Source organism: Bufo bufo, chromosome 1, assembly GCF_905171765.1.
Source record: "Bufo bufo chromosome 1, aBufBuf1.1, whole genome shotgun sequence".
Lineage (NCBI taxonomy): Eukaryota > Metazoa > Chordata > Amphibia > Anura > Bufonidae > Bufo > Bufo bufo.
Genome location: NC_053389.1, coordinates 341,249,980 through 341,273,634, shown reverse-complemented (window position 1 = coordinate 341,273,634; position 23,655 = coordinate 341,249,980). Strand labels below are relative to the sequence as shown.

Below are 23,655 nucleotides of genomic sequence, written 5' to 3'. Positions count from 1 at the left end.
AGAGCGAGGTCGATTGATGGTCATTTTGTGCTCCTTCCATTTTCGAACAATCGCACCAACAGTTGTCACCTTCTCTCCCAGCTTCTTGCTAATGGTTTTGTAGCCCATTCCAGCCTTGTGCAGGTCTACAATTTTGTCTCTGACATCCTTGGACAGCTCTTTGGTCTTTCCCATGTTGGAGAGTTTGGAGTCTGCTTGATTGATTGATTCTGTGGACAGGTGTCTTTTATACAGGTGACTAGTTAAGACAGGTGTCCTTAATGAGGGTGACTAATTGAGTAGAAGTGTCTAACCACTCTGTGGGAGCCAGAACTCTTAATGGTTGGTAGGGGTTCAAATACTTATTTCACTCAATGAAATGCAAATCAGTTGCTATCTTTTATTTAAAGTTTTTTTTTCGATTTTCCTTTTGATGTGCTATCTGCCACTGTTACAATAAACCTACTATTGAAATGATACTGTTCTGAGACTTTTCATTTCTTTGTCATTGGACAAACTTACAAAATCAGTGAGGGGTCAAATAATTATTTCCCCCACTGTATAGAGGTTTCCACTGTACAGTTTTAACCTCTTAAGGACTCAGCCCTATTTCACCTTAAGGACTTGGCCATTTTTTGCAAATCTGACCAGTGTCACTTTAAGTGCTGATAACTTTAAAACGCTTTGACTTATCCAGGCCATTCTGAGATTGTTTTTTCGTCACATATTGTACTTTATGACACTGGTAAAATGAAGTCCAAAAAATTCATTTTTATTTATAAAAAAATACCAAATTTACACCAAAATTTTAAAAAAATTGCTAAATTTCCAAGTTTCAATTTCTCTACTTCTATAATACATAGTAACATAGTAATACCTCCAAAAATAGTTATTACTTTACATTCCCCATAAGTCTACTTCTACTTTGGATCATTTTGGGAATGATATTTTATTTTTTGGGGGTGTTACAAGGCTTAGAAGTTTAGAAGAAAATCTTGAAATTTTTCAGAAATTTTCAAAAACCCAATTTTTAGGGACCAGTTCAGGTCTGAAGTCACTTTGCAAGGCTTACATAATAGAAACCACCCAAAAATGACCCCATTCTATAAACTACACCCCTCAAGGTATTCAAAACTGATTTTACAAACTTTGTTAACCCTTTAGGTGTTCCACAAGAATTAATGGAAAATAGAGATACAATTTCAAAATTTCACTTTTTTGGCAGATTTGCCATTTTAAATTTTTTTTTCCAGTTACAAAGCAAGGGTTAACAGACAAACAAAACTCAATATTTATGGCCCTGATTTTGTAGTTTACAGAAACACCCCATATGTGGTCGTAAACTACTGTACAGGCTCGTCACTAGAAGGCAGCGCGATGCCTTCCTAGACATCGTGCTGCCCTCCATGCCATCGGGTCTTCCCCACAGCCGCATGGGGACCCGATGGCACCGCCGCAACCGCAGGTAAAGCCGCAAACCGCAGGTTTGAATTGACCAGCGGTTTGTGGCGATCGCCGATAAGGGGGAGTCACATGACCCCCCGGGCATTGTGACAGGATGCCCGCTGAATGATTTTTTTTACACCAGGGACTGCCGGATCCCTGCTGTGATCTCCTGCACCCGCCCGATCAGCCCGCTGTGCATGTACGGCGGAATGCGCTCTGGCACAACATCCCCCGCCGTACATGCACGGGATTTTGCGATAAGGGGTTAACCAAGGTCGCCTTTTTAGATAAGTGGGGCAAAAGTGCACATGAATGCTACTCCCGGGATAGAAGCGTGCCACTCCTTCAAGACAAATCAAAAAAATCATGGAAAAAAGATTTTGCATGATGTGATAGTAAATATGCGGATGTGCAGGATGCACTACATGTGCAGAGTCTGCTCTCCTGAACGTAGATGTCCAGCGGCATGGGTAGATTCAGAGTAGGACCTGCCTGAGACCACCGTGGCATGGGAAGGTGGGCACAGATGTGTTTTGATAAAAATATATTGGCTAAGAGTCTCAGATTTTATTATTAGAGTGAGCGCTTAGTACATATATTATTTTTGCATCTATTGTTTTGGAGCATTATTTTCCGTGACTTTAAAGATTCACATCCGCATTTTTACTATCATATCGCTACAGGATGTTTTGTATCTTTTTTCCGTGATTGTTTACATGGGGCAATGACCGAGATCTGACGTTCCTATGAATGCTTGTTCGCCCAATCGTACACTTAAAAGGGAGGTGTGAAAGGTGTGTACTCAAAGACTGGCATGGAGTCTGAAGCAGGCACATTAACTATGACCCCCGCCGCAATCGCGGTTTAAATCCATGATGTACCGGTACGTCATGGGTCCTTAAGGACTCGGGAAACATGCCGTACCGGTACGTCATGCGTCCCTAACCCTGCATACTTTTTACATTATATATAGAGGTTTCGACTGTACAGATTTAAAGAGAACCTGTCACCTGGATTTTGTGTATAGAGCTGAGGACATGGGCTGCTAGATCGACGCTAGCACATCCACAATATCCAGTCCCCATAGATCTCTCTGCTTTTATTGTGTCAAAAAATGATTTTATAGAGTTGTAAATGAACCTTAGAGGAGTCCTGTCTCCTCCATGTTTCAGAGATCCAGTGTTCTCTGACTCTGAGCCCAGCCACGGCCACTGTGAACGAGCCCAGCACCGCCTCGCACCCTCTGAATCTCCTCCTTGCTCCCCAACGTCACAAAGCTAGAGCGCCGTAATCTTGCGATGCGTGAGCTAGCGCATGCGCAGTGTCGGCATAGTGTTCCTTCCCTGTGCTGGCATTAGCCTCAGGGAACGCTGGAATCCTCTCTGAAGCATGGAGGAGACAGGACTCATCTAAGGTTAATTTACATATCTATACAATAGTTTTTTGACACAATAAAAGCAGAGAGCTATGGGGACTGGATATTGCGGATGTGCTAGCATTGATCTAGTAGCCCATGTCCTCAGCTCTATACCCAAAATCCAGGTGACAGGTTCCCTTTAAATCTGTACAGTGGAAACCTCTATATATAATGTAAATAGTATGCAGACGCATTTATGTATTGAGCAATAGAAATGACTGCCCATACAGAGTAAAACAGTATTTTGTACCTGTATGGCACTTGATTTATCTCTACCATTCTCTTATCTGCAGAAGAATTGTAGCCAACAGGTTTAGATTTGCATTAGGGTAATGCTTATACTACACATTGTGAAATATATTACTGAATCACTCCAGTGGGGGGCCACTCCAACACACTCACTAGAATTATTGGAAAGAGATATTCATAGTTCCTCTTAAGCCGTCATATTACATTTCACTGTATGACCCTGTACTTTAACATTTTGATGAAAGAAGTTCTCACTTCAAAGTGGTACTTTCTAGACAAAATGTTCATTAACGATTCCCTGTGTTCTTTCTGCACCATATTATAAAGTACTTTATTACTGTACTGATAGCAGTTGAACAGAAAGCTCTGGCAAATGCATGTGGTACCTGGAATACACAGCCTTCTGCTTGACTTAAGATACTGTAAAGGGAAAACAACTTTTCCTATTACACAAATGAGAATGTATCACCATGAGAGTCTTTATGAGATATACAGTGTCTTGAAAAAGTTTTCATACCCCTCAAACTTTTCCACATTATTTTCATGCTACATCCACAAACGTGAATGTATTTTATTGGGATTTTATGTGATAGACCAACACAAAGTAACAAGTAAATGCCCACACTTGCCAACATGGCTATGGAGTTCAGAAAGAGCAGAGACTTAAATGTATAAATTACAAGTTTTATTGCATTTTTCTTCCCACAAAACAGTACATCAATCTGCTCAGCTCCTACTGCTCTATAACATTGTACCTGCAGATAGGACTGCATTTTGTGGTGACAGGTTCCCTTTCACTCCATTTACATAGAGCAATCACTGGTACTGTATGTGACCAAATAATCATTAGTACGATCATTCGGGCACAGAGTTTCATTACTGTCAGCAGCACCCAGCCACACAACTATCCCTGCGCTTTGAGTCCCTGTGAGAAAAGTGCATTTACAAATGTTGATCATTGTCATAGCACATCCCTGCTCACATGAGGTCGCTGGGAATGTTTACATGGAGTCACGGAAAATAATGCACCAAAACAATAGATGCAAAAATAATATATGGACTAAGCCCTCAATAAAATAATAAAATCTGAGACTCTTAGGCCCCTTGCAGATGAGTGTTCCTCTCTCAGCGAGTCTGTAACGCAGCTCCCGGGGGTCACGAAGCATAATATTGATTTATGATGCTATGTAACCCTTACAGTTCTGGAATGTATTGCATAATGCTGCCAGTGTTATCCAATACATTCGAGAACTGTAAGGATTACATAGCATCATAAATCAATATAATGCTATGTGAATCCCGTCAGTGCTGGGAAGTCAGGCCGGGTTCTGCGGACTCGCTGCGGGAGGAACGCTCGTCTGCAAGGGGCCTTAGCTAATATATTTTAATCAAAACACATCTGTGCCCACCTACCCGCGCCACGGTGGTCTCAGTCAGGCAGGTCCTACTCTAAACCTAAATATCCAGTTGTTGTTTAGGAGAGCAGACCCTGCACATATAGTGTGCTGCTCCTAGTTACCTCTGTGTGCACCAAGCAACCAATGAGAGGAGGAGCATACACAGCTATATGAACCACCTTAATCAAGGTCGCCTATTAGATAGGTGGGGCAAAAGGGCACATGAACCATATACCAAGGATAGAAGCGCATTCGCACCTGAAGGTGTCACTCCTTCAAGAAAAATAAAAAAAAATCCTGGAAAAAAGATACAAAACATCCTGCACAATTTGATAGTAAATATGTGGATGTGCATGGCCACATCTAAAAAGTCACAGAAAATAATGCACCAAAACAATAGATGGAAAAATAATATATGGACTAAGCCCTCACTAATAAAATCTGAGGCTCTTAGCCAATATATTTTGATCAAATCAGATCTGTGCCCACCAACCCGCGCCAAGGTGGTCTCAGTCAGGCAGGTCCTACTCTAAATCTACCCATGCCGCTGGGCATCTACATTCAGGAGAGCAGACCCTGCACATATAGTGTGTTGCTCCTAGTTACCTTTGTGTGCACCAAGCAACCAATGAGAGAAGGAGCACAGCTATATGTACCACCTTAACCCCTTAAGGACCAGACCGATTTTTGCAAATCTGACATGTGTCACTTTATGTGGTGATAACTTTAAAATGCTTTGGTAAATTTGAATCAAAATATTTCTATTTTATTTATAAAAAAGTACCAAATTTACCCAAAATTTGGAAACATTCGCAACTTTCTAAATGTAAAATTCTCTGCTTTAACAGATCGTGATACCTCATATAATAGTATTACTTTACATTTTCCATATATCTACTTCATGTTTGGATCATTTTGTGAATGCAATTTTTTTTTTTGGGGACGTTAGAAGGCTTAGAAGTTTAGAAGCAAATCTTAAATTTTTCTGAACATTTTCAAAACCCACTTTTTAAGGACGAGTTCAGGTCTGAAGTCACTTTGTGAGGCTTACATAATAGAAACCACCCAAAAAAGTGACCCCATTTTAGAAACTACACCCCTCATGGTATTCAAAACTGATGTTACAAACTTTTTTAACCCTTTAGGTGTTCCACAAGAAATTATTGAAAATGGATATGAAATTTCAGAATTTCACTTTTTTAGGCAGATTTTCCATTTTAATCATTTTTTTTCCGCTAACAAAGCAAGGATTAACAGCCAAACTAAACTTAAAGAGGACCTTTCACTTGTAAAAACAATGTGAACTAAGTATGCTGACATATAGAGCGGCACCCGGGGATCTCACTGCACTTACTATTATCCCCGGGCGCCGCTCTGTTCTCCCGTTATGCCCTCCGGTACCTTTGCTCTTTAAGTTATAGTAGGCGGTGTCTTCCCTTGTCCTGTGGGCGTCTCCTTCTCCTAGGCTGCAGCGCTCACGGCTCATTTTTTTCGGTACGAGATGATGGTTTGATTTGTACTATTTAAGGGTGCATATGACTTTTTGTGATGTAAGGTGAAAAAAGACACAGTTTTATTTTTTATGGCGTTCACCTGAGGGGTTAGGTCATGTGATATTTTTATAGAGCAGGTCGTTACGGACGTGGCAATACCTAATATGTATACTTTTTTTTATTTATTTAAGTTTTACACAATAACAGCATTTTCGAAACAAAAAAAATCATGTTTTAGTGTCTCCATATTCTGAGAGCCATAGTTTTTTTATTTTTCGGGCAATTGTCTTAGGTAGGGGCTCATTTTGCGGGATGAGATGACGGTTTGATTGGTACAATTTTGGGGTGCTTATGACTTTTTGATCACTTGGTATTGCACATTTTGTGATGTAGGATGTTCACCTGAGGGGTTAGGTCATGTGATTTTTTTATAGAGAAGGTCGTTATGGACGTGGCAATACCCAATATGTATACTTTTTTATTTAAGTTTTACACAATAATATCTTTTTTGAAACAAACAAAAAAAATCATGCTTTAGTGTCTCCATAGTCAGAGCCATATATATATATATTTTTTTAAGCGATTGTCTTAGGTAGGGTATCATTTTTGCGGGATCAGGTGATGGTTTGATTGGTATAATTTTGGGGTGCGCATGACGTTTTGATTGTTTGCTATTACACTTTTTGTGATGAAAGGTGACAAAATAATGGCTGTTTTGACACAGTTTTTTTTTGTTTTTTTTTACGGTGTTCACCTGAGGGGTTAGGTCATGTGGTATTTTTATAGAGCAGGTTGTTACGGACGCGGCGATACCTAATATGTATACTTTTTTTTTTTTTTACCTTTAACACAATAAAAGCATTTTTGAAACCAAAAAAATCATGTTTTAGTGTCTCCATAGACTGAGAGCCATAGTTTATTTTTATTTTTTGGGTGATTGTCTTATGTAGGGGCTCATTTTTTGTGGGATGAGGTGACGGTTAGATTGGTACTATTTTGGGGGCATATGCCTTTTCGATAGCTTGAAGTTGCACTTTTAGTGATGTAAGGTGACAAAAATGGCTTTTTTTGACACAGTTTTTATTTTTTTTACACCAGGGACTGCCGGATCCCTGCTGTGATCTCCTGCACCCGCCCGATCAGCCCGCTGTGCATGTACGGCGGAATGCGCTCTGGCACAACATCCCCCGCCGTACATGCACGGCATTTTGCGATAAGGGGTTAACCAAGGTCGCCTTTTTAGATAAGTGGGGCAAAAGTGCACATGAATGCTACTCCCGGGATAGAAGCGTGCCACTCCTTCAAGACAAATCAAAAAAATCATGGAAAAAAGATTTTGCATGATGTGATAGTAAATATGCGGATGTGCAGGATGCACTACATGTGCAGAGTCTGCTCTCCTGAACGTAGATGTCCAGCGGCATGGGTAGATTCAGAGTAGGACCTGCCTGAGACCACCGTGGCATGGGAAGGTGGGCACAGATGTGTTTTGATAAAAATATATTGGCTAAGAGTCTCAGATTTTATTATTAGAGTGAGCGCTTAGTACATATATTATTTTTGCATCTATTGTTTTGGAGCATTATTTTCCGTGACTTTAAAGATTCACATCCGCATTTTTACTATCATATCGCTACAGGATGTTTTGTATCTTTTTTCCGTGATTGTTTACATGGGGCAATGACCGAGATCTGACGTTCCTATGAATGCTTGTTCGCCCAATCGTACACTTAAAAGGGAGGTGTGAAAGGTGTGTACTCAAAGACTGGCATGGAGTCTGAAGCAGGCACATTAACTAAACAGCCAAAACTTTTTTATTTGTATGTTCATAGCTTTCTACGAGCTGTATATTATTAGGCAATATAATGCAATAGCATGCATTTATATTATTTCTTATTAAAACAGCTAGAAACAAAGAGTGCGTCATAGGTAGGGTGTTATAGGAAAGGGACCAGAGATGAGGTACAAGGCTCCTCACCTAGTTGTGTTGTGCTGAGAGCACACCTAAAACAGCATTTACAATATGTGGACTCTGGGATGCAGAGGTGCAGGATCGCATAGTAAGAAACAGAAGGAAGAGGATGGTAGCTTCACAATGGTACAAACTAGGTAAGTAGCTTATTAATCAAAAGGTTAGTTTTATTGTGTAAAAGTTGCTACATTAACACATTTTGGGGCCATACCGACCCCTGCATCAGACAATTGCAACATATCTGTGGTAATTTCCTGAGGAAGGGGCTGGTATGGCCCCAAAACACATTGCTTCAACAAATTATTAACAATAAAATTCCCATTTGACCGAGAAGCTACTTTCCTGGTTTGCACCATTGTGAAGTTCTCTCTTCTTCCTATAATATACTGGCATATCTCTAAACATTAAGGTGGGAATTTACCATGAGGGGAATATCTGAAGTCAGGTTTACTTGAGTCTGTGTTGGCATACATAATGCCAAATTTATCAAATGTTGTTTGATAAATTTGTCTCATCCTTAGGGCTCATTCAGACGACCGTATACGTTTTTGCAGGCCGCAAATTGCGGATCTGCAAAACACAGATAACAGGCAGCCCTATGATAGAAATGCTTATTCTGCGGACAAGACATCTTGCGGGGCCTCGAAATGGAAGTACGAATGCGGACATTAAAATCTGTTTCGCAATTTTGTGGACTCAAATATACGGTCGTGTGGATGAGCCCTTAAAGGGAATCTGTCACTAGTTTTATGCTGCTAGGTTCTAACAGCTCCAGTGCATGCCAATGAGTCCCCATAGTCATGAGCTCGCAGCTCTCCCCACTCCCCTGCCTCTGGTTGACAGTTTTTTCCATAAGAATTGGCAGCAGGTGGGTGGGGACAGCCAGGAGCTCATGAATAAGAGGACTGTTTAACACAAGATTTTAGCAAAATGGCTGGGTCAGTTAAAGTGACCCAGCATTTTGCTAAGGGGATCTGTCACTAGTTTATGTTACCCTTAGTAAGGACACCAAAAAAATGGTGACAGCTTTCCTTTAAACCTAATACTTTTGTCTAGAAAAGCTACTGCAGTTTTCCTACTCAACCCTCCAACTGGAGTGAGACTGTGCTTTTTTAAGGTCTCAGTGATAAATCTGGAATTAAACTTAATAGAATGATGAGGGGGGAGTTGCAGAGAACCATGAGGAGAAAGCAAATCTATAAATCTCCAAAAAAAAAAATGTAACATTTACTGAGGAAAATAAACTGTAAGATGAAATGCAGAATGTAAAAGTAAATTTCCAATTAAAAGTGTCCTGTCGGACCCAGGAAGAAGTGGAGCTGCATCTTAAAAAGATGAAAATAGACAAATCAACGGACCAGGTGGCATACACCCAGAATAAAGTAATGTCATAGGCAGATCCTTATTTCTGATATTTAAGGACTCATTATTGACAGGGAGTCTTCCACAGGATTGGCGCATAGCAAATGTGGTGCCAATATTCAAAAAGGGGTCAAAAACAGAGCCTGGAAACTATAGACCGGTAAGTTTAACATCTGTCGGGGGTTAATTGTTTGAAGGTTATCTAAGACATGCTATCTTGGAGTACCACAATGAAAATAAGCGAATAACGCATGGCTTCATGAGGGATCAGTCATGTCAAACTAATTTAATCAGTTTCTATGAGGAGGTAAGCTCTAGACTTGACTGCGGTGGATGTCGTATATCTTGACTTTTGCAAAGCATTTGACATTGTATCACATAAAAGGTTAGTAAAATATATATATTTTTGCCGGTGACGCTAAACTGTGTTAAGTATTTAACACAAAGTAGGACAGTATACTGCTACAAATGGATCTGGATAGATTGAAGGCTTGGGCAGATAAGTGGCAGATGAGGTTCAACACTGATAAATGTAAGGTTATGCACATGGGAACGAATAATGCAAGTCACCCGTACATACTAAATGGTAACACTGGTTAACACTGACATGGAAAAAGACTTAGGAATTTTAGTGAACAGCAAACTAAGCAGTAAAAACCAGTGTCAGGCAGCTGCTGCCAAGGCCAATAAGATTATGGAGTGCATCAAAAGGTGCTCAGAGAAGCGCAACTAAAATAATAACTGTAATGGGTGGACTACACCAGAAAGATTATCAAAATTAGGGTTATTCACTTTAGAAAAAAAGACGACTGAGGGGAGATCTAATTACTATGTATAAATATATCAGGGGTCAGTACAGAGATCTATTCCTTCATCTATTTATCCCCAGGACTGTGACGAGGGGACATCCTCTGCGTCTGGAGGAAAGAAGGTTTGTACACAAACATAGAAGAGGATTCTTTACTGTAAGAGCAGTGAGACTATGGAACTCTCTGACTGAGGAGGTGGTGATGGTGAGTACAATAAAAGAGTTCAAGAGGGGCCTGGATGTATTTCTGGAGTGTAATAATATTACAGGCTATAGCTAATAGAGAGGGGTCGTTGATCCAGGGAGTTAGTCTGATTGCCTGATTGGAGTCGGGAAGGAATTTTTTATTCCCCTAAAGTGGGGAAAATTGGCTTCTACCTCACAGGGTTGTTTTTGCCTTCCTCTGGATAAATTTGCAGGATTACAGACTGAACTGGATGGACAGATGTCTTTTTCTCCAGCCATATAAACTATGTTACTATGTAAACTCATTAGCATGGCTAACCACACCCACTTTCACACCCATATTTCAGAACTGGTGTGTGTGGTGTAAGAATGCAAAAGACTTTTGTGCAGATAAACCCAAAGTCACAAAAGCCCCATTTTGTGAGTTTTTGAAGCCAGAATTCTGGAGTGAAGGGATGATAAATTAGGGCCACTATCTCTATACACCAGTACATTATGGTTGTTAAAATAAGACAAAGTATTTAGGCCAGGTGTATACTCACTGCATTTGCAATGTATATTGGAAGTATATGTCAGGAGGATTCCTCAATGTATACTTCTGACAGATGGCACTATAGTGACATACAGTAGCAAATGTTACCCACAAACTCCCATGATGAAGAAAAAGCAGGCTGTGTGGAATGTGGACCTATTAATACATTTAAACTATATACTATATATGTTAAACCAGGAGTGGATTGGCCATAGACCTTAAAGGGAAACTTCAGTGACCGCCTGCAGGGTAAGTAATGCTGTAATGTTCCTCTCCTGACTCTTAAATTCAACTGTACTACCATCCTGAGGCAACAGGAGAAGGAGGACAGAACAAAGTGACATCTGGCACTGGCCACCACTGAGGGGCAGTTACTGGGGAGGTATTTTGTGATGCACTATGGTATCTAGTTCTGCTGGGGCAGTATATTGTGCTGCACTGTGGTATTTGGCTCTACTGGGTGGAATTAATTGCCGGAATATGACAATGCTGGCCCTGCCTACTTGTGTTTGTCCTACCTTTGGACATTTTGGATCCGCCTACAATATGGGGCCACTTTAAGATCCCAGTCCGTCCCTGTGTTGAACATACAATGCAAATGTGAATACAGCCTGTGGCTCACTGTTAGTGTATGTGCCTCAAATTCAGCAGGTCCTGAGTTTAAGTCCAGTTCATGGTGGCAGGTTCCTTTAATGTATGTGGCAGAACAGTATTCAGAAGCCTAAGAGGATATGACAGAAAACCCCATAGAAGTCCATGAAACCCATATTATAGTTCCGTACAACTCTTTAGACAGTTTTAAGCTTTGATTAAAGGGGTTATCTCGGAATTTATATTAATGACCTATCCTCTAGATAGGTCATCAATATCAGATCAGCGAGGGTGAGCTGTTAGAAGAGGTTGGCACTCCTGTTTCTAGGCCAGTGACATCACCTTACATAGGTCACAAGGCCTAGTTGCTGGGCAACCCCATTCATGTCAATAGGATTGAGCTGTAATACCAAGCACAGCCACTATACAATGTATGGCGCTGTGTTTGGAAGGCTGCCAGGAGCCTTCATTGCTCACCAGAGTTCTGGCACCCTGCTGATTTCCTGGATAATTACAAGAGAAAAACTAGGATCAAGACAGCAGGATAATAAGGAAGGAATTGATGAGATTTCTTTCTAATTTTACATATCCTTTACTGAACTGCATGCTTTACAAAAGAAGGTGACAGACCGATGCATTTTTACTATGACACCTACTCTAATATCTCTAGATCTGTGTTCATACAATGCTCCTCAGTGGTTTTTAACTCATTCTTCATGAATTTTGTTACACATCAATAGAGGTGTCAGTTTCAAAGTTGTGCTGATGAATGAAATATCTTCCTGGATTATGAATGAAAGCAGTATCACAGGGTTACTTCCATGATGGTCCTTCTACTGTGACTAACGGCAACAGTACCAAATTTTATATCTCATATCTGAATGCTCTAAGTAAACAGACAAGATTCTCTGTGCATTCCTTTTGGATAAAACAGCGTCATCTCGCGTGGTTAAAGAGGACCTGTCACCAGGCTGGAAAAAAAATATGAAACCAGGCGCTACCTTTAATTCATGGCAGGGGAGCCCCCCATTCCTGAGATAAGCCATATCTTACAAGACCATACTTTACACTGTCACAGAGATAAACAAGACTCTGCCTTAAGAGAAAACTGAATGTGGACAACCTATTGGCCATATACTACCCTATTTTTATATGTGGCGCCAAAAAATATGGGGCTGAGATATAACAAACAGCGTTCACCTAAGCGCCCTGAATTAGGGAAAGTGCCCGATTTAATTTTTGCAGCCTGGTCCTCTTTGAAGGAGTTTTCCAGGCAGATAGCGTTAAAAATTGTAAAGCAGCATTACTTACCTCCACAATCTCCTGCCACTGTGTTCTGACGCTGCCCTGGTCCATGCTACTCTCTACTTTGGATTCTGGCTGAAAACGCTGGAAAAAGCAGGAAAGCCGACTCAGCCAATTACTAGACTTAGCGTAATCAGCCGCAGCCAGTGATTGGATGAGTGGGCCTTTCCTGACATTTCAAGTAGGGGCGGACACAGACAGCTGAGGGCCCCTGAGCAAAGAATGTGCCTGGGGCCGGCTGGCAGGCACATTCATACATGCTGGCACTCTCACATACACACACTGTCATACATGCAGGCACTCTCACATACACAGACTGTCATACATGCACGGCCTCTCACATACACAGACTGTCATACATGCAGGCACTCTCACATACACAGACTGTCATACATGCAGGCTCTCTCACATACACACACTGTCATACACGCAGGCACTCTCACATACACACACTGTCATACATGCAGGCTCTCTCACATACACAGACTGTCATACATGCAGGCACTCTCACATACACAGACTGTCATACATGCAGGCTCTCACACACACACTGTCATACATGCAGGCTCTCTCACATACACACACTGTCATACATGCAGGCTCTCTCACATACACACACTATCATACACGCAGGCACTCTCACATACACACACTGTCATACATGCAGGCTCTCTCACATACACAGACTGTCATACATGCAGGGCCTCTCACATACACACACTGTCATACATGCAGGCACTCTCACATACACACACTGTCATACATGCAGGCACTCTCACATACACACACTGTCATACATGCAGGCACTCTCACATACACACACTGTCATACATGCAGGCACTCTCACATACACACACTGTCATACACGCAGGCACTCTCACATACACAGACTGTCATACATGCAGGCACTCACACATACACAGACTGTCATACATGTAGGCTCTCTCACATACACACACTGTTATACATGCAGGCACTCTCACATACACAGACTGTGATGCATGTAGGCACTCACACATACACAGACACTCTCACATACACAGAATGTCATACATGCAGGCACTCTCACATACAAACACTGTCATACATGCAGGCACTCACAGACACACTGTCATACATGCAGGCTCTCTCACATACAGAGACTGTCATACATGCAGGGCCTCTCACATACACACACTGTCATACATGCAGGCACTCTCACATACACACACTGTCATACATGCAGGCACTCTCACATACACAGACTGTCATACATGCAGGCTCTCACACATACACAGAATGTCATACATGCAGGCACTCACACACACACACTGTCATACATGCAGGCACTCACACACACACTGTCATACATGCAGGCACTCACACACACACTGTCATACATGCAGGCACTCTCACATACACAGACTGTCATACATGCAGACACTCTCACATACACACACTGTCATACATCCAGACACTCACACACACACTGTCATACATGCAGGCTCTCACAAACACACACTGTCATACATGCTGTCACTCACATACACAGACTGTCATACATGCAGGCACTCTCACATACAGTCATACATGCTGGCACTCTCACATACACACACTGTCATACATGCAGGCACTCTCACATACACAGACTTTCATACATGCAGGCACTCTCACATACACACACTGTCATACATGCAGGCACTCTCATATACAAAGACTGTCATACATGCAGGCACTCTCACATACACACACTGTCATACACGCAGGCACTCTCACATACACAGACTGTCATACATGCAGGCACTCACACACACACTGTCATACATGCAAGCACTCTCACATACACACACTGTCATACACGCAGGCACTCTCACATACACACACTGTCATACACGCAGGCACTCTCACATACACACTGTCATACATGCAGGCACTCACACACACTGTCATACAAGCAGGCACTCACACATACAAACACTGTCATACATGCAGGGCAGGCACTCTTTTACACTACATTGCATATAGATTCCTTTCTCACCTACTGGCCCTCTATATTGCTGGTTCTTGTGTCCTCAGCCCTTCCTTCCTTCTAGCAGAGCTGGCTCATTGGAGGAGAGGCCATGTGGATCCAGCCTTACTGACCAGGAGTGCTGATTACACTAAAACCTGCCAGCCCTCCTATGAATCAGCGCTGCCATTCAGCCCCTGAGCAGCAGATCATCTCTCAGCCCCTCTGAAGTTCAGGAAGGGGGCCACACTGCAGCCTACAGTGGGAGGAGCTTACCTGCAACTCAGAAAGCTCATTTGTTAGTCAGGATATCCCCAGTGGGCCAGTCCAGGCTGGGCCCCCTCACACTCTGGGCCCCTGTGCAGCTGATTTCAAGCATGCACAGCCAAGACAAGAAGTGTAGAGCAGCAGGGAATGTGGACACAGTGGCAGGGATTGGTGGATTTTATACTTCTTTTCTATTTCAATTTTCTGACCCCGTTTTTCTATAAAAACCTCTCCAAAAAACACTGTTAATATAATAAATCCTATTTTGAGAACATTTCTTCTTTGTACGGCTACACATAATGAAACTGCAGCATCTTAGTTGTTAGTGAGGGGAGCAGAACCTCCATTTTGTTTGCAGTAGATGTTATACGTGTAGGACACGGTGTTCCTTTACCTGATGCACGCAGACATTGCACTTATCACAGAACACCATCTCATTTCCATCTTCACCCTCAGGTGAGCGGCAAACATCACAGACGACATCTTCATCATATTCTATCCCCAACCCTTCCTCTGTCTCAATGGCCACATTCATATTCTTATAGCAGAGCATCTCTAACTCCTCCAGGACTTTCTCTAGGGTGAGCTCATCCAGCCGTGGCATTTCTGTAGACAAGTAAAAGGTAGGAATATACTTTTCATCCTAAAACAGGCACAGTAAACTCAGATATAGTATAGACTTAATAGATCTTCTTCTTGAGAATTATAGTCACTGTTAAAATGTTGTGCCGCTTAAAGGGCATCTGTCAGCAGATTTGTACCTATGAAACTGGCCGACGGCATCCGTGTTGACCTCATGTTCATATGTGCCTGCACTGCTAAGAAAAATGAAGTTTTAATATATGCAAATGAGCCTCTAAGAGCAACTGGGGCGTTGCTGTCGCTCGCAACAGGCTCAACTCTTTCTGAAACTGCTGCGCCCTCTGCACTGTGATAAGGGCTTATTCACACGACCATATGAATGGGTCCACATCCATTCCAGAATTTTGTGGAACGGGTGCGGACCCATTCATTTCAATAGGGCTGCAAATGATGTAGACAGCACACTCCGTTCCGTGTTCCCGCAAAAAAGATAGAGCATGTCCCATTCTCGGCCACAATCGTGGACAACAATAGTCATTTCTATAGGCATCTGTGTTTTGAGGATCAGCAATTTGCAGACCGCAAAACATGGCGTGGTCGTGTGAATGCGTCCAAACAGCGACAGGCAGTGTAAACTTCTTCACACTTGGCCTTACCAATAAGAGGGCACTGCGGTTGCAGAGAGCAGAGCTAAGTGTAAAGGTAACACCCCTGTTGCTCCTAGAGGCTCATGTGCATATATTAAAACATCATTTTACTCAGCAATGTGGGCACATGAGACCAACACAGATGCCAAGCGCACATACAACAGGTTAGCTTCATAGGTACAAAACTGCTGACAGATGCCCTTTAAAAGAATACAGTGGATGCCAGTTTACTGTATTCAAGAAAATCATGCTCTTTGCACTCTTCCCCTGGCGCCGATACAGCAACAGCTATCAACTGGCCATGTGTAAAGGTAGGAAAGGGGAAAGCAATAACATGAAGTCCTCTGTATTCTTTTTATTAGATAAGCTGCAAACAATCTTTTGGAGCATTTTTTCTTTGTAGTCCCTCAGACCTGCAGTCCTAACATGTCGACCACTCCTCCTATGGGACTGATGAAGATCGGCTGCTCTCACATCTGCACTTTTACGTTTCCGTTCTTCTGCTCTGTTATAGGAGCTCAAAAACAAAAATAACGGAAGTGCTGGATTCGTAACTTAACTGAAGCGAATGGAGCCTATAATGGGATCTGTTAGGGTTCTGTTCAGGAGAAGTTTTTTTTAGCGGAGACAAAATTACTGTACAAAAACCTTCTCCTAAAGCGGAAACCTAACGAATCCGATTATAGTCAATGGGATCCGTAGGCTTTGTTTGCATTAGTTAAGTGCTGAGTCCGGCACTTCCATTATTTTCGTTCTTCTGCTCCTATAATGGAAATGTAAAATGGCAGATGTTAAAGCAGCCATAGCCAAGCATTGCACTCGACAGTGCCCTGAAAGTGAATGTAGCATTGGTCACGCATGCACACCATCTCTCCATTCACACAGAGGGCCCCATTATATAGGAAATGAAGGGGTTTCCCAGAAACAGTATTTAAGTAGAGCAGCTATTATAAATGACAGGGCTGTGTCAATGCTACATATGTCAGCACACAAATACATTGTATATGTGCAGTCAGTATCTACAAACCGGATTTCAAAAAAGTTGGGACACTATACAAATCGTGAATAAAAACTGAATGCAATGATGTGGAGGTGCCAACTTCTAATATTTTATTCAGAATATAAATAAATCACGGAACAAAAGTTTAAACTGAGAAAATGTACCATTTTAAGGGAAAAATATGTTGAATCAGAATTTCATGGTGTCAACAAATCCCCAAAAAGTTGGGACAAGGCCATTTTCACCACTGTGTGGCATCTCCCCTTCTTCTTACAACACTCAACAGACGTCTGGGGACCGAGGAGACCAGTTTCTCAAGTTTAGAAATAGGAATGCTCTCCCATTCTTGTCTAATACAGGCCTCTAACTGTTCAATCGTCTTGGGCCTTCTTGGTTGCACCTTCCTCTTTATGATGCGCCAAATGTTCTCTATAGGTGAAAGATCTGGACTGCAGACTGGCCATTTCAGTACCCGGATCCTTCTCCTACGCAGTCATGATGTTGTGATTGATGCAGAATGTGGTCTGGCATTATCTTGTTGAAAAATGCAGGGTCTTCCCTGAAAGGGATGACGTCTGAATGGGAGCATATGTTGTTCTAGAACCTGAATATATTTTTCTGCATTGATGGTGCCTTTCCAGACATGCAAGCTGCCCATGCCACACGCACTCATGCAACCCCATACCATCAGAGATGCAGGCTTCTGAACTGAGCGTTGATAATAACTTGGGTTGTCCTTGTCCTCTTTGGTCCGGATGACATGGCGTCCCAGATTTCCAAAAAGAACTTCGAATCGTGACTCGTCTGACCACAGAACAGTCTTCCATTTTGCCACACTCCATTTTAAATGATCCCTGGCCCAGTGAAAACGCCTGAGCTTGTGGATCTTGCTTAGAAATGGCTTCTTCTTTGCACTGTAGAGTTTCACCTGGCAACGGCGGATGGCACGGTGGATTGTGTTCACTGACAATGGTTTCTGGAAGTATTCCTGAGCACATTCTGTGATTTCCTTTACAGTAGCATTCCTGTTTGTGGTGCAGTGTCGTTTAAGGGCCCGGAGATCACGGGCATCCAGTATGGTTTTACGGCCTTGACCCTTACGCACAGAGATTGTTCCAGATTCTCAGAATCTTCGGATGATGTTATGCACAGTTGATGATGATAGATGCAAAGTCTTTGCAATTTTTTGCTGGGTAACACCTTTCTGATATTGCTCCACTATCTTTCTGCGCAACATTGTGGGAATTGGTGATCCTCTACCCATCTTGGCTTCTGAGAGACACTGCCAATCTGAGAAGCTCTTTTTATACCCAATCATGTTGCCAATTGACCTAATTAGTGTTAATTGGTCTTCCAGCTCTTCGTTATGCTCAAATTTACTTTTTCCAGCCTCTTATTGCTACTTGTCCCAACTTTTTTGGGATTTGTTGACACCGTGAAATTTTGAATCAACGTATTTTTCCTTTAAAATTATACATTTACTCGGATTAAACGTTTGATCTGTCATCTACGTTCTATTACAAATAAAATATTGACATTTGCCATCTCCACATCATTGCCTTCAGTTTTTATTCACAATTTGTTTAGTGTCCCAACTTTTTTGGAATCCGGTTTGTATATGCACATCCATAATGCACTCACCACTCATACATAAAAGTCTCTTGGGGGTCTTCTGAAGCTAGCGCTTTGGAAGGGCTGGTTACAGCGGTAGGTTCCAGTACCTGCCAGGCATTTTATTCCAAACAAAGAGGTGCCGAGTGGTAAGGAAGTCTTGGCACACTCGTCATTGTTAGAATTATCCATATAGGGGGCCTCCAATACAGATCTTTCATACAAATGTCAAATATTGTGCATACCTTTGAAAATTTAGTTTATAAGAACAGGTGGCTGCCCACAAAAATTGTAAAGGTGTGGGGTGCATGGTGTGCTTCACCCTTAACTAATTTAGATGCTGCTACAGTTAGTGCTGCCACATCCAGATATGTACAATGACTGCATTAGGCCTCATGCAAACGACCGTTGTGTGCATCCGTGGCCGTTGTGCCGTTTTCTGTTTTTTTTCGCGGACCCATTAACTTTCAATGGGTCCGTGGAAAAATCGGAAAATGCACCGTTTTGCAGCCGCATCCATGATCCGCGTTTCCTGTCCGTCAAAAAAATATGACCTGTCCTATTTTTTTGACGGACAACGGTTCACGGACCCATTCAAGTCAATGGGTCCGTGAAAGAACACGGATGCACACAAGATTGGCATTCGCGTCCGTGATCCGTAGGTTACTTTTATACAGACGGATCCGAAGATCCGTCTGCATAAAAGCTTTTTCAGAGATGAGTTTTCACTTTGTGAAAACTCATATCCGACCGTATATTCTAACACAGAGGCGTTCCCATAGTGATGGGGACGCTTCTAGTTAGAATATACTACGAACTGTGTACATGACTGCCCCCTTGTCACGGGGTTCCGAAGGTGCACTCGGTCCCCCATTGCCCGCAGAACTGTTGCTTAGCTTTTGGAATGAGGTTCTGTGTTTGACCTCATTCCCAGGGCGGCTTTACTAGCTGGGTGGCTCCCTGCTCCTAGTCTGCCTTGAGCGCCGAGCTGATCACTCGGTGCTCGACTGGTTGGTCTGTCGGTCATGTGACGCTGGCCACGTCACATGACCCTCACTCCCCACTATAAATACAGGCAGCCTGCTGGCTACAGGTTGCCTGTTAATTTCTAGGTTCCTGGCTATTTGTTGGACTACTGAATATTTACCTGATCCTGTTCCCTGACGATCCTCTGCCTGCTCCTCCTGTACTGCGCATACATCCTGGTTTTGTGACCTCGGCTCCCACCTGACTACTCTCTTAGGACTCCTCTTGTACTTCGCTACTCTCCTGGTATTTGACCCCGGCTTCTCCTGACCATTCTTTGCTTAATCCGTTGTACTGCGTAGCTCTCTTGGTTCTGACCCGGTCCGTTCATGTTCCGCATTTTGTCTTGTCTGTCTTCCCTGCACATATCCTAAGTTAGGGACTGCCGTCCAGTTGTCCCCTGTCACCAGGACTCGTGAGGCAAGTAGGCAGGGCCAGGGGTGAGGGTGGAGCGCAGTGGTCACTACCCTTCCCCCTGTGTGTGTGTGGACGTGACCGTTACACCCCTGCTGCCTGGCAGCACCTGATCTCTTACAGGGGGCTGTGAACCGCACAATTAACCCCTCAGGTGCTGCACCTGAGGGGTTAATTGTGCATATCATAGCCCCCTATAAGAGATCAGGGGCTGCCAGGCAGCAGACCCCTCTCCCTCCTCAGTTTGAATATCATTGGTGGCCACTGTGCGGCCCCCCTTTTGTAAAATCATTGGTGGCCAGTGTGCGGCCTCCCCCGCCCCCCCCCCCTCCCTCTATTGTAATATCATTGGTGGCCAGTGTGCGGCCCCCCCTCTATTGTATTAATATCATTGGTGGCCAGTGTGCGGCCTCCTTCCCCCCCCTTACCTGCTGGCTGCTGCGCTGTCTGTCTCCGGCCGGGAGCTCCTCCTACTGGTAAGTGACAGGTCTGTGCGGCGCATTGCTTAATGATCTGTCATTTACCAGTAGGAGGAGCTCCCGGCCGGACACAGACAGCGCAGCAGCCAGCAGGTAAGTATGATGCTTCTAATATTGTAATATTGCTAAGTAACCATGGCAACCAGGCCTGCAGTAGCGTCCTGGTTGCCATGGTTACCGATCGGAGCCCCAGAGCGATTAAACTGGGACTCCGATCGGAATCTCCGCTGCCACCAATGATCGGGGGGGAGGAGGCCGCACACTGGCCACCAATGATATTAATACAATAGAGGGGGGGCCGGGGGGGGGGGGGCGCCCACTGGCCACCAATGATAATACAATAGAGGGAGAGAGGGGGGGGGGCCCGCACACTGGCCACCAATGAAATTACAATAGAGGGGGGGAGGGGGGCCGACGGAGGCCGCACACTGGCCACCAATGATATTACAATAGAGGGGGGGCGGCCGCACACTGGCCACCAATGATATTCAAACTGGGGAGGGAGGGGGGTCTGCCCCCTGCTGCCTGGCAGCCCCTGATTTCTTACAGGGGTCTATGATACGCACAATTAACCCCTTCAGGTGCGGCACCTGAAGGGTTAATTGTGCTGATCACAGCCCCCTGTAAAAGATCGGGTGCTGCCAGGCAGCAGGGGGCAGTCATGTACACAGTTTGTAGTATATTCTAACTAGAAGCGCCCCCATCACTATGGGAACGCCTCTGTGTTAGAATATACTGTCAGATCTGAGTTTCACGATGTAACTCAAATCCGATGGTATATTCTAACATAGAGGCGTTCCCATGGTGATGGGGACGCTTCAAGTTAAAATATACCATCGGATTGGAGAAAACTCCGATCCTATGGTATATTAACTCCTGACTTTACATTGAAAGTCAATGGGGGACGGATCCGTTTGAAATTGCACCATATTGTGTCAACGTCAAACGGATCCATCCCCATTGACTTGCATTGTAATTCAGGACCGATCCGTTTGGCTCCGCACGGCCAGCCGGACACCAAAACGACTTTTTTTTTCATGCCCGTGGATCCTCCAAAAATCAAGGAAGATCCACGGACGAAAAAACGGTCACGGATCATGGAAAAACGGAACCCGTTTTTGCGGACCGCAAAAAAAACCAGTCGTGTGCATGAGGCCTGAAGCGCACGGCATGAAGCGCACGGCGTCATAGCAACCAATGACGCCATGCGCTCTTGCTCTGAACAGGAATCCAGCCCGGCATACCATGGACCGCTCTCAGTGTGCATTCGGCCTAATATAAACTGATAAGTGCCGTGGTACTAGCTATATGATATTGTGAACATTCACCTACCAGGGGCACCAAAATTTCTCAACGGAGAGCAGGTGTCAACACTTTATTTTGAAGATCTCAACCATACATACCCATTTTTCTGAACTCTGTGTTAACAATTTCCAACCAGTATGTGTCCACCTCATCCAGGTCATATCTGCAGGATCTCTTTGTCAAAGTCCGGAAGCCCCTTGGAGGCTCTATTTCAGGAAATGAATCTTCTACTGTTGATGGTGAAATTTCCTCCTGTGTTTCAAACAACCTAAGCCAAGATAAAAAAAAAAGGTAATGACTCAATACTAATTTTTATCTGGTTTCGTGCTGCTTTAAGTTAAAAAACAAAACTGATAAGTGTACACAGCAAATACATGTTGACTGTAAGACCACTTTATATGAGAACTCAAACAATCCAGATAAAATTTTCAGATTGAATTTTTTTTTTATGCTTGTCACAACCAATGGAACAAAACTGTATGAGAACCAAAAGATTTTATACTACTGATCACGATTCTATCATCTGAATATATTTCACACAATAGTAAAACAAACCCACAAGACTGGTGTTAGAAATGCAGTCTTCTTAAATGTTCGCCAGTGTCTTCTGTGTGCTTTTCACATCCATTGGTTTGTTCCACAAACGTTAGAACATGTCCTATTCCTGGCCCAAATGAAGACTATGGACCCATTGAAGTCAATGGATCCGCCAAAAGACGGACGCAACATGGACGTCACATGGATATCATTCGTATTTTGTGTATACGCGATTTGCAGACTGCAAAATACATATAGTTGTGTGAATGCACCCTTATTGTAATGAAGTGGCAGCTAGGAGTAATAACAGCTCAGACACAAAATGGTAGACCATGCAAACTGCATCGAGAGACGCCACAGAGAGCTAAGGTGTGTAACACAGAATCTGACTATCCTCTGTTTGCACAACTCACTAATTGAGTTTCAAACTGTCTCTGAAGTGATGTCAGAACAAGAACTGAACATCAGGAGACATCAACACCATCAAACACTGGCTGGACTCGAGAGGTAAATCGTGAGTCATATTTCAATATGTTTGGTCTAGGCCCCTTAGTTCTAATGAAGGTTAAGGTTAATGTTACAGTATATAAAGACAATTTGGACAATTGTTTCCTTTCATCTTTGTGGGAACAGTTTGTGGAAGGCACTTAGTGGCCTGCACAGAACCCTAAACTCTACCCCTGTTAAAACACTTGGAAAGAATTGGAGCTTCGTTTATGAATTAGACCTTCTGATCTAACAATGTCTGGCTACACAAATGCTCTTTAGGCCTCATGCAAATCGTGTATCTGCAAAACACGGAGCCCGGCTGTGAGCACGCCACCTGTTTTTCTCCCGTCTAGAGAAAAGTCATATTCTTGACCGTAAAACAGACAAGAATAGGACATGTTCTATCTTTTTGTGGGGCCACAGAACTGATCAACAGATGTAAAACAGCACACAGACCCACTGAGATGATATTATGGCCGTGTGATCACTTAGGCTGATTGGGCACAAATTTCCACAGACACATTTCAAAATATTGTGTTAAGTCTTCCCAGAAGAGAACACACAATATATGACT

The 23,655-nt window shown here is 43.1% G+C and overlaps 1 protein-coding gene across 3 annotated transcripts in view; it reads right to left on the bottom strand.

Moving 5' to 3' along the window:
- Nucleotides 1-23,655, bottom strand: part of JADE2 (jade family PHD finger 2) — a 398,257-nt gene that overhangs the window by 115,281 nt on the left and 259,321 nt on the right. For all 3 annotated transcript variants that reach the window (XM_040442544.1, XM_040442555.1, XM_040442550.1), the window contains 2 exons: nt 22,154-22,323; nt 15,386-15,597 (listed from right to left, as the gene is read on the bottom strand). In XM_040442544.1, the coding sequence (XP_040298478.1) occupies nt 15,386-15,597; nt 22,154-22,323 (382 nt within the window). The remainder of the gene's footprint in view (nt 1-15,385; nt 15,598-22,153; nt 22,324-23,655) is intronic.